Genomic DNA, 12,578 nt, shown 5'->3' with positions numbered 1-12,578 from the left:
AAAAAGTACTTTGAATTCCATTTCTTTCAACAAAATCCTTATGTGGTTTGATCAGCTGCTAGTGTTCCAAACTGAGTCAAAACCATGAGTCTGAGAAAGAGCCTGAAATTATTTCATGTGTATGTACATGTGTACGTACGTATATATATATATACACACACACACACACACACTTCTAGAACACACACACACACTTCTAGAATAAAAATATGACAATTTCTGAAATACATGGCTCAGAAATATCTACGCATCTTTTTCACGTGGCACCATTAAAGCTGTATAAAATACAAGATGTTTTTAAAAATAGTTTGAGATGATGGGGCCAGGAGTTTGGCCTAGTGGTAGAGTGCTAGCCTCGCATGCACGAAGACCTGGGTTCCATTCTTTGGTACCACATACATAGAAAAAAGTTGGAAGTGGTGCAGAGGCTCAAGTGGTAGAGCTCTAGCCTGGATAAAGTCCAAGGACAGTGCTCAGGCCCTGAGCTCAAGCCAAAAAAATAAATAAAAAGTTTTGAAAAATACATTATTCATTTCCATTACTGTTAATGATTCTCTAATAATACTTATATTTTCTTTTAGAAACCAAAAAGCAGCTTTAGGCTGAGTATATAGTTTATTTCTAAAGAAGAATGACTATCTAACATGCTCAAGACCATGGGTTCTATCTCCACCTCAACTGAATAAAAATAATACTATATGAAATACTCAAAATGAGAAACTTTATTACTAATCGTAAAAAATAAAAACAGCAAGAAACTGCAACAAATTAACGAGAAAGGATGAACAACTTGATTTGAAAAATACATAAGAATCACATATTATAGTCTTATTCACTTGTCTACATATAAAACTAAAGGCCAGCTGGGTGCCAGTGGCACACATCTGTAATCCTAGCTACTCAGGAGGGTGAGATCTGAGGATTGTAGTTCAAAGCTAGCGAAGAAACAAGTCTGTGAGACTCTTATCTCCAATTAACTACCAGAAAACTGGAAGTGGCCCTGTGGCTCAAATGGTAGAGCATTAGCCTTGAGCTGAAGAGCTCAGGGACAGCACCCAAGCCCTGCGTTCAACTCCCACGACTGACCAAAAACGAATAATAAAAATACTCAAGGCCATGTTTGTTACAAGTCTAACTCATTCAATTTCTTGTGTCAGACAAAATACGATCTGCTTTAAAATTTTGATTTGAAAAGCTAATGAAAAAGAAATCATGCAGAGAAATAAAATACACATTAAGGTTAAAAGGCAACTAATCTTCCTTGTATGATTCAATTTTATTAGAACTAAAATAGGTAAAAGATCCAAAGAACTGTTCAATGCCTTTTTAGAAAGAGTTTATCTTTCAGTTTTTGAGAAAGGATTTTGCTCTGTATTCCAAGCTGGCCTGGAATTATCAATCCGCCTGTCTTAGTCTCCTGAGCATGCTACCATAGCTCTGGCTATCTTCACATTTAAATGCATTTATGTGTACTAGTACTTCCAAGGCTTGATTTGACCTTTCATATACCAATTACTATTTGGAGCTGCTGATCATTTATTGCCACCTCCAACACAGCCAGAATACTATGCAGAACTCTCAAAGTTTTCTGTGTAGAGAAAAGAAGAGGTGTTAATTAGAAAAATAATCCAGAATTTACCCTGCGCCACGGAGTACTCAACTTTCAATGATCATTTTACTAAGTCAGCAAGATGCATAAAATGCCTAAAGGCCATATGGATAATAAAATACAGAAAGTGTGATTTTCAGCCCAATATACAGCTGTCTATCAAGGCAGAAAATGTGTGGCAAGCTCAACTCTGTAGATGTTAATAATGGAGTCATGGGTAGTTTTTCCAGTGCTTTCATTTTTGCTGAGTAAACTCCAAAGTTGGATTATGCTTTTCTAAAAATGTATCCCACACTAAAGTCATAGATAATATCTGAGAAAAACATTAGAATTTGAATTTACAGTATGATATGTGCACAGCTGTGTATTTCCCCAAGTAATAAGTAGTAAGAGCAATACTAGAGCTACATCTTCTACTAACACATACAAGCAACTCACTCCTAAATCCACACCATACAATGTTAAAATTTGGAGTTTAAGAGCAAAATCTGGTTTGGACTTAGTATAATAAGAAATAGGAACCTGGCTAGCTGTGGTCTATAAATTCTAAGTGTATTGAAAAACAACAGTGCCACCTGCTGACATTAGATCAAGTGCCCAGTGCTCTGAAAGCCAGTAGCTTTGCAAACGAACCATACTGGATACTGTCTACATGCACAGGATAAAAACAGAGAAAACACAATGTCTGTCCACAGAGTAAATATCTTAGCGGGTGGGATGGCTGAAAGTGACTTACTGGTAAACTATGTTCACATTTTCCTCCCAACAGATCAATTATATGAAAAACAAAGACTTGGTTATTATGTGAAAGATAATTAGGTTGCTGTTGATGAAACATGTAGCAATAGTAAATATATTTTTAAATCTCCACTCATACTAAGACATGTAAAACCAACCAAGTGTTAAAACATTTACAGAGTACACTCAAAAGAAGTCACCAACTATGAGATTGTGCTGTTTTTTTTTATTGTGTTTTCAATGGAGAAATACATCATCTGTTTACAAAATAGCTCTTGAAAAATACAAGGAGTACAGATACTATAAAACAAAGCAAACTTCAGTCATGAGACACTACGTACATCATGCGAAAGCAACAGTCTGATCTCCAAGTTATGAAAACTAGAATTAAAAAGTCACTACACAGAAAAGGTCCAAGTTTCCAGCCTGGCAAAACTTGGATGCAATTACATGAAACACTTAATAAACTGAATTTTTTTTTTCTCCCCAATGTGTAAACAAAACGACAAGACTAAATCTGTGCCTGGCAATGTCAATCTAACTTTGAAGCTACACGAACACAGACACCTTTACAATTTGCCTGTTAGCTGACCGTCTTTTTTCTTCAGTGGTGAAAGGAAAGGAAAGGTGACTGTGCAGAGCAAAGATGTGGGAAGTAGAAATATCGCAACTAGACATTATAAAGTCATGGTGAAAAGAAAGCCTCAATTAATGCATAGCCTAAGGGGGAAAGGACTACACTCCAACTTTGGAAATTAATTTTAGAATAGGGGAAGAGATTAAGCAATTGCAGGTGAACATGAAAAATGCACATGTAAGAGAATGGAGCACAATGGAGGATTCACAAAACATGCTCATCAGAAAACTGTGATAGGTTTGCTTTATCCAGGTTTATCAATATCTGGCATCTCTCATACTTCATTAAAGATGGATAAGAACTCTGCTGTTTAATTATGATAAATAATTTTTTAAAGAGTTAATAATCTGATAGAACAAAACAAAAGGAGTAGAGCGCTAACTAGATGTCAAGTGCTTGCTAGAAATGATTTTTAGAATGTTTTTGTATGTAAAATTTGACAATTTTGATAAACCAGTTAAAAATAAGAATCGGATTAAAAATCTTAGAGAAAATGTTTTTTTTTTTACCCATATGTTTAAAATGGAAAATCAATTTCTGTAAGATAGGAATAGTATTTCTATGGAGTGTACAAAATTCTTCTTTAGAGCTCAAATGGTCATTCAAGATATACCATGTTTCATGGACATTGCTTTTAGTTATCCTACAGGATTGAGCCAAGGGATCACAATTTTGTGTTCCATACCATGTAGCAACAGGACAGCTGTTTCATGTCATGGCTTAAGAAAATACTGGCATTTTGGTTTTGTGAAGTAAGTTCTACCTTGCGCATACAAAAAGGGAAAGGAGGAGGAAGGGGTGAGGGAGAGAAGATGAAAGGGAGAGGGGAAAGGGGGTAGAGGGGGAGGGATAAAAAAGAGAAAGGAAAGCTTAAAACCCTTTTTGTTTTGAAGAAAACACATTAAAGTGAAAATATGGAACTTCAGTAAGTATTTGCTTCCAGAAAAAAAAACAAACCCACAAAACCTATTTGCTGGTTCATCGCTGATTTGTATGCACTAGAAAATAACTATAAATAACCAGTATCATTTCTGAATCATAACCCCATCAAAACCAAGTATTTTCAGATTCTTCTTTTAATGTCAAATGTATTCCCTACAGTTGGCATTTCAGTTGAAGGGTTACAGCGTCTTCATTGTGACTGGATTAGATGTACTCTGTCCCTTCTTGGAAGTGTAACAGGACACCAATATACAGTAATGTCCAATTTAAGGACTAATTGTAAAGGAAATTCTTTGGGAAAAAATTAAAATCTATCAAGCTGAAAATCTAAAATTAGTTCTACTTCCTAATAAAAAATACATAAAAGTGCATCATTAGAATAAGGAACTCTTATGCCAGTTTGTATTGCAAATTTTCCAAACAATGCATCAAACATACCCAATTCTGATGTCAACTATGGATACAAATATAGCTTGAGGTGTTTTTTTTTTCTTTTTTAAAGGCAGTAATTTTTCTTGAAATAGTAATGCAACTGTTGCTAACACAATAATAATAGTACTCCTGGCTTCACATACTAACCTGGACTTCCAGATCAAGTGCTGATTAGCCCAGTAAGGGAGGTCATCAAAAAAACTAAATCCACTGTCAGCCATGTCTAGTCTTGCTCCTTCCATTCTCCTTGTTTAGCATTGAAGACAACAGGTTGAGCTGGCAGATACTGTTTATGGACCCCTGAGGTTGTTTTACCGATTCAGTCTCAGTTTTATTGAATTCTTGATAACAGGAATAGGATTTGCAGGGAGAGCAGGGATATCAGAAAGGTCTGTACTGGATGTTTTCTAAGAATGAAAGCAAAGAGCACATCAGTGTTCAAATCACTGCAATTTAATAGCAAGATACATTCTACCTGCTAAGAAAACACGGACTCTAGCGTAAGAAAAATATAGAGAAAAATATCCCAAAATGTCAAGATGAAATACAATTAACTATCATTAATCACATCATTTGTATACCTATAAAAACACTTTAATACTTTTACAATCTATAGAAAAATCCTAAGGATTTCCATTATATCTCTTAAATACATTTCTTGTTCTAACACTTACCTGCAATGTATCAAGGTAATGTTAAACTGTGTTTACTTATTATGACAGAACAGCTGTAATATTAAGTGGTATTGGAGCACCCCCGTGTGGAAGAAAACTTAACTTCACCCCAAACACAAAAGCAGCCAGTAGTTATCAACTCAGTATATGTTATTTTCTGACACCTCAAAATATAAAATTAACTCCATACAATTAAAAGCAACTTAACCATCCTAAAGTTTTACGGAAGCTTTTCGTAAAGCCATAACTAGATTAAATCACAGGGCGTATCTGACATCGAAAAATTCAAACATAAATTATAAAACATTATAACTATAAAATATTACAAAAAAAAATTCCAAACATATACAAAGGTATTTCCATGTGTTCACGACCAGCTTCATCAATTGTCAAAGCCCATCAATTCCTTAATTATTCCCAGGAAAATACTATCATTCATCTAAATAAAGATTTACCCCCAAACAGATTCACTGTTAAGGCATTATCTCCTCCCGGAAATAAATATATCGCTTAATATTATAAAACAGAAATTCTTTAAAAAAAATTGCTCATAATTCTGCAAATAAATGGATTTTACATATTCATTATAACTATCAACAAACAAACTTCTAACTGGGTTCTCATGGCTCACTATTGTAATCCTAGCTACTCGGGTGGCTGAGGACCGAAAATTCACGTTTAAAGCTACACTGGGCCAGAAACATCCACGAAATTCAATTTCCAATTTATGAGCAAAAAACTGGACCTTGCCAGCTGAGCAAGCATGGAAGAGGCATGAAGGCATGGGGAAAGGAAAAAGGGGAAGGGGGTAAGGATGATTTAATCATAAAAATACTTAAAATGTATCAATCTGCTCCGTATTAGAAAACTTTAGGTGGCAACCCAAAAGGCATACAAGGACAGTTTAAATTTGAAAAGTTTGTCCATGTAGCAAAATTAAGCACATTTCATGTTAGCCTAGTTACCATTTACATATTTTGTTATATAAAAATGATGAAAGTAAAAAAAGATTCTAAGCATTAAGTAACTTAAAGTAGTATTTATACAGTGCTACAGACTAAGGCCATTATACCATCGAATAGAGCACATTTAAATAACACATTATAACAACTTTGATCCACAAAGCAAAATCATGGTCTAAGTCTAGCAATGGCAGTATTTCAGTTACTTTATAGTTTAACCAATTTGGTATGTACTTATAATATTTATGTGAATTTGATGTATACTCTGAGGTTCAGTCGATTTGAAAAGATTTGGAAAAAAATTCTTTCACAACAAATAATGGTTTCCAAATCACGGCAAAATGATAGTTACTACACTTAAACTAACATTGCAAGCAGAACTACAACAGACTTAAATCAGTGCTGAAACAGAAATACATTTTAAAAATAATAAACCAGGAAAGCTAAGGCAGGAAGATGAGGATTTCAAGGATAGTCTGGGCTACATAATAAGACTTTGTCTCATAGAACTAATTTCTACTAGAAATATTCTTTAAAAAAGATCAGATTAGCCTTGTACACAAAAGTCCTTAAGAATCTCTCCTTTTGATTTAAAATTTCATTCATTAATTTAATATATCAATAAAACACGAAAATTGAGGGCATCTAAATGGTGAGGATTTAAATGATTTACAGTATATAGGGGGATCAATCAGAGGGTTTTGGGGTTTTTTTGGGGGTGGGGGAGGGTCGTGGGTCTATATTGCCAAGCTGGTCTTGAATTTGGGAAAATGGTCATCTCACCTCAGACTCCTGAGTACCTTGGACTACAGCTGTGCACACCAAGCTAGTGATAACACATCAAACAATTCCATCGGATTTACTGCCCTTCCTTCACACTGCAATAAATACATATCTAGATTTTTCACAAATGCTTGTTTTACTTCAATATACTATGCTGATCTTAAGAACATAAACAAAACTCTCATAGATTATTGTACATAGTACCTGAGAAGCCAGCAGAGAAGCTGCTGTCTGAATAGCTTCTGGTTGAGTTGTACTTGTCTCTGTATCAAGTTGTTCCTGTGAGACAAAGAGGGTGGGAGGAGGGAAGAGAGACTTAAGAAAGGATAAAATAACATAACTGGGTTTGGTAGCTAATAAAGACGACAAATCGGAAGACAGGAGGGATCAGGAGAGAGAGATGTGACTACATTACAAAAGCACTCCTTGTTACACAGTATTTCCCTATTTCAGATATTCATAAACTTCTACTTGCTTTCTTAAATTTTGCAAAGTATGGCCAAAATATCCGTATCATTTCAATTTGTTCTAACTTGGACACATTAAGCAAACATTAAAGGCATACAGAGACATACTGCTGGCCCCCAAAACAGTAGTAAAATCCAAAGAAAGTTCTTAACTGTATGAGTAACTGCCCATAACCAGAAATAGAAAATAATTCCTAGATATTTATTTCTGCCTCCTTGTGGCCTCTAATAAGTCTGCTGATTCTACTCTATATGTTAAAAACAAAACAAAGCAACAACAAAAAAATACAAGATCAACTATCTGGGCCTGCACAAATTGTGCAAGCACAAACGAAAATGAAAATACAAAAACTTGAATTTTGCCAGGAGCGGTGCTCAAGCCTGTAGCCTGTAATCCTAGGTACTCAGGAGGCTGAGATTTGAAGATCTTAGTTCAAAGCCATCCACGGCATGATAGACTATGACTCTTGTCTCCAATTAACCACTAGAGGGAAGTGTGACTGTGGCTCATGGGTAAGGCAGTAGCCTTCAGTTGGAGAGCTCAGGGACAATGCCCAGGCCCAGAGTTCAAGCCCCAGGGCTGATTTTAAAAAAACAACAACAACAATCAAAAAAACCCCAAAACAACAACCAAAAAAACAAGTAAACAAACAAAAACACAAAATGTTTCCTTTTTCCCCCGGAAGAATGAAGAATAAACAAGATCAAAGAATGAGAATACTGCCTTTTGGGGAACAAGTTGGCAGCATATTGAGTTTACCATTAAGCATACTATTTGTCTTAGAAAGTCTTCTTTTACTAATTTATTCTAAATAAGCATGAATAGACAGCAGGTATTTTGCTAAAGTCAACACTCTAACAAGAAATACAAATCTATTTTTATGAAAGCAATCATTTAAAAGGGGACTTTTTCTATGATAATGAACTTCTATGCACCAATTAATAATAACTTTGTAGTATATATAAAGACATAAATGTATTTTCTGAGTATCCAAGTGGATTAAAATTAGAAAGCAAAATGCAGTGGTATAAATACACAAATGAGAGAACACTTAAAAATCTAGAAAGATACTAAAAAAGAATACTTGTTAAAATATTCATCATGGGAATTTCTTTCATTTGAAAGATAAAACTTTCTAATATTTCTACCAAAAAAGGGAAATGAAGCTGAAAGTCTTTCAGAATTTAAACAAAACCAATCTCTTCCAATGTACGAACTTTATTCAAGCTCTATGCATCCCAGATTCTAGCCAAAAAAAAAGTGAGTTCTTCAACCCTAACATAGATGACCATTTTACTGTTCACTATCTAGAGTTCTATGTATCCCTCACAGACATATCAAACGCTACTTTCTTCCATGGAGATTTCTGTCATTTCTACCACCCAAAATTCCTTACACTTTCGCTCCTTAAGCTTTGAATTATTTTAGTTCACTTTACAGTTATATATGACATATCTACCATGTTATCTTCTCTACTTAATTGTAAGTAAAAATATGAACCAGATGTCATTCTTAATTAACATTAGAAAGCAATACACAATTATCTAAAAATGATATTGGAAAAAATCTAAAATGTGTCGCACAAAATATAATACAATATTCTACATTTTTAAACCATCTCTGTATTCTTAACTGTGTATGTATTTCTAAAGGCTAAATTGGTATAATACCTTTGTTTCTGTTTTATCATGTCCACTCAAAGCAGGACAGTTAGCATCTTCACTTGTTTCATCCTGTTTTTAAAAAAAAAAGCTTTATTCTCTAAAACGAAAAATTTAGATTATTTGCCAATCAATGCTTTAAATTAGAAAAAATGTTCAAAACTAAGATCAAATATAGCCTTAAAGCAGATTAAAGGGTTCCCCTTTTTAAAAGCTTTCTGGTATTAATTTAACGGCTTCAATAAGTATTACAATTAGAAAGAAAAAAAAATCATGAGAAAAATTATTACTACAGCATCAGCTAAAGTATATTCCCCAAACCACCATGTTTATTTTTGTGTGAGGTAAAGAATACCCTAACCAAACCTGAGGTACTACCATCCTATAGGAACCATATCCCCACAGTTTATGAAATGCTGTCAATTATCATTAGACTTTCTCAACCATATCTAACAACACCAGAACCATGTGTACGCGTGTGCGTGCGTGCATGCACATGCACATGCGCACACACACACACACACACACACACACACACACACACACACACACACACACACAGACTTTTCATGGCAAAATCCATTAACATTCTGAACAATGCAAATATGTATGAGATATGTTCCCCCTTTGGTACTCAAAAGGTACACTAATTTTTCTCAGCTTTATTTGCAGAATAGAACTAAAATTCAATTTTAATAATAGCTTAAATAACAGAAGTAACAGGCAATTTACAATAAAGATTTAATGAAATAAATACTAATTTTAATGAGGATATCTGTATTCCAATAAGTTATAAATCATATCATAACTGTGAATATCTAAACACTGACTAGCTACTACAAGATGGAATTACTAAATATTGGTGATGAATGTATCGGAGCCATCTAAATACTGACTAGCTACTACATTATGGAGTTACTAAATATTGGTAATAAATGTACTAGAGCCACATGTTTTAAGAAGCCTTTTTATAGATGCACACTGAAATATTTATGTTTTAAATTATAAGCCTGGCATTTGTTTAAAACAATGGAGAAAGGAGGGTAAGGGTATACAGATGCAACAAGGCTGGTCATGAGGTAAATTCTGAAGTCAGGTAATAGAAGTATGATAGTTCATAGTAGTTTTGTGTCTGAATCTCCTTGAAAAGATTTTATATAGCCTAGTTCAGTAATATAATCTATGAGATAGAGCAAATAATTTTTATTTTTACGATATGATGTACATTAAGCTGAGCTAAAATCTGGTTACTTAATAAACTGGGCGCTGGCAGCTCATGCCTATACTCCTAGCTACTTAGGAGATCTGAGGATTGCAGTTCAAAGCCAGCCCAGGGAGAAAAGTCCATGAGACTCTCAGCTTCAATTAACCAACAAAATGCCAGCAGTGGAACCATTGCTCAAGTGGTAGAACACTAAAGCTTGCACACAAACACTCAGGCCAGCACCCAGGTCATGAGTTCAAGTGCCAGGTCCAGCACAAAAAAAGAAAAGGAGATAAAGGGGATCAGGAATTCAGCCTAGTGGTAGAGTGCTTGCCTAGCATACACCAAGACCTGGGTTCCATTCCTGGACTACATACACAGAAAAGCCAGAAATGGTGCTGTGGCTCAAGTGGTAGAGCACAAACCTCGAGGAAAGCCCAGGCCCTCAGTTAAGGACCTAGGACTGGCCAAAAAAGAAAAGAAAAGTTACCCTGTTTATTAGATGCATGTATCCCAGAACTCATAGTCATCCCAAGTGCTGGGATTACAGATGTGAAATGCCGCATATACTACATTTAATATCAATACTCACAAATACAAACACAAACACAAACAAAAGACCAACTTTTCCGGGGGTTTTAAAAGTAAGAATATGCTAAAAATAAACGCTGAATTTACTATTAAATTTTGGTTTATCATTGATTCTAGCTACTCCTTCCTTCGAGTAAAATTAGCTCTATGTTCTCTCCATTGGGAAATGGCAATAGCTTACAAAATAACTTAAAACCCTTTTTCTTTTTTTTTTTTTTGCCAGTCCTGGGCTTGAGCTCAGGGCCTGAACACTGTCCTTGGATTTTCTCAAGGCTAGAGCTCTACCACTTGAGCCTCAGCACCACTTCTGGCTTTTTTCGATGTATGTGGTACCGAGGGATCGAACTCAGGTCTTCATGCATGCTAGGCAAGCACTTTAACCACTAGGTCAAACTCCAGGCCCCTTAAAACCCTTTTTCTATGTAAAAGTTCTGTTTGTATTAATTCTAAGGAAATGTAATAAGCAAAATTCTAATGCATAAAATAAAAACAATTACAAGAAAAACAAGAAACCCATATATTTAAGGATATACTTAAAAGACATAAAAACGGTGTCTGGATTTTACTTCTAAAGAATCCAAGGACAAAAGGAAATGGAAAGCTGACAGAATCAAGGTGAGAAATTGACAGTTCATTTTAACTGCAACTGTGTGATAAGCATACAGTGACTCATTTTCACATGTACTTTAAATTTTTCATAGTAAGTTAAAAAAGTTGATCGTATCCTTAAACCATACCAAAAAAACAGTACTATGTTAGCTATACAAATAAAAACATGATTAAAAACACTGTGTTGACATACTTATTACTAAGAGCTCTTGGAGTGCCATTATAACAACTACAGAAATCAACTACACAAATCAAAACTGGCATTAAGCTTACATATCCTTTAATAAGCTAAAAACAAATCTCAATTCCAAAATGTTCTGTCAACTCAAAATAGCATCAACAGGCAAAATGTGAACATTCTTAGGTACTTCAAGAAGCTATCGTGTGGCAAAGGAGCGTTTAATACGATTCTCCAATCTCACTCCCAGAAGGGTTTTGGCTTAGGGTATCTGGAAGAAGCCTTAAAATCTTATGTTAAATAAAATGGTGAACACAGACAGCTCTGTAAATCTTGAGTTTTAGGCCAGTCTAGGAAACAGAATGTAACTCTGCCTCAAGAAAAGAAAAACCTTGAAAACGTAGTTTAACTGAGGCTAAATATCACTGTCTGGGCTGGGGTGGCTCACAAGGTAATCCTAGCTACTTAGGAGGCTGAGATCTGAGGACTTTGGACCTTCATTTGAACCCAGCCCGGGCGTCCCTGAGACTTTTTTTTTTTTTTTGGGGGGGGGGGACGACAAGGGATTTGAACTCTGGCCCTGGGTGCTGTCCCTACCCCTGAGCTCTTTAAAGCTCAAGGTTACCATGCTGAGCCAGAGCATTACTTCCGTTTTCTGGTGATTAATTGGAGATAGTCTCACGAACTTCTTGCCCAGCCTGGGCTGGCTTGGAAACGAGATCCTCAGTTCTCAGCCTCCTGAGTAGCTAGGATTAGGCTCATGAGACTCTTATCTCCAATAAACTACACACAAAAAAGACAGAAGTAGTGCTATGGCTCAAGTGGTATAGTGCTAGCCTTGAGCCAAAGAAGCTCAGAGACAGTGCCCCAGGCCTTGAGTTCAAGCCCAGGCCTGGTAGGGGATCACTGGATAACTACAATAACAGGTTTTTTGTAAACCATCTTGTAAGACATACTTTATGCATCATTCATTCTCATTTAGCACATAAGTGTCAAAATGCATCATTATTAATCTTCAATTAATTGTGGCTATTTCTGAAGTCAATATAAAACAAAAACATTATTAAAGTGACTCAAACAAGTTAAATTT

At 35.2% G+C, this 12,578-nt stretch overlaps 1 protein-coding gene across 5 annotated transcripts in view; it reads right to left on the bottom strand.

Moving 5' to 3' along the window:
* Positions 1 to 806: 806 nt before the first annotated feature.
* Papola (poly(A) polymerase alpha) overlaps positions 807 to 12,578 on the bottom strand; it is a 62,021-nt gene continuing 50,249 nt past the window's right edge. For 2 of the 5 annotated variants that reach the window (XM_090344797.1, XM_090344798.1), the window contains exons 20-22: positions 8,916 to 8,978; positions 6,982 to 7,056; positions 4,307 to 4,765 (exon numbers count right to left, since the gene is read on the bottom strand). In XM_090344797.1, the coding sequence (XP_090200923.1) occupies positions 4,670 to 4,765; positions 6,982 to 7,056; positions 8,916 to 8,978 (234 nt within the window). In that variant the 3' untranslated portion in view covers positions 4,307 to 4,669. Of the gene's footprint in view, positions 1,589 to 4,306; positions 4,766 to 6,981; positions 7,057 to 8,915; positions 8,979 to 12,578 lie in introns of those variants that run through there. The other 3 variants (XM_090344799.1, XM_090344800.1, XR_016537602.1) reach the window with 2 other exon arrangements.

Source organism: Megascapheus bottae, chromosome 14 (genome assembly GCF_031878675.1).
Source record: "Megascapheus bottae isolate mThoBot1 chromosome 14, mThoBot2.hap1, whole genome shotgun sequence".
NCBI lineage: Eukaryota > Metazoa > Chordata > Mammalia > Rodentia > Geomyidae > Megascapheus > Megascapheus bottae.
Note: the sequence above shows the minus strand (reverse complement) of the source record. Positions and strands in the feature narration are given on the sequence as shown.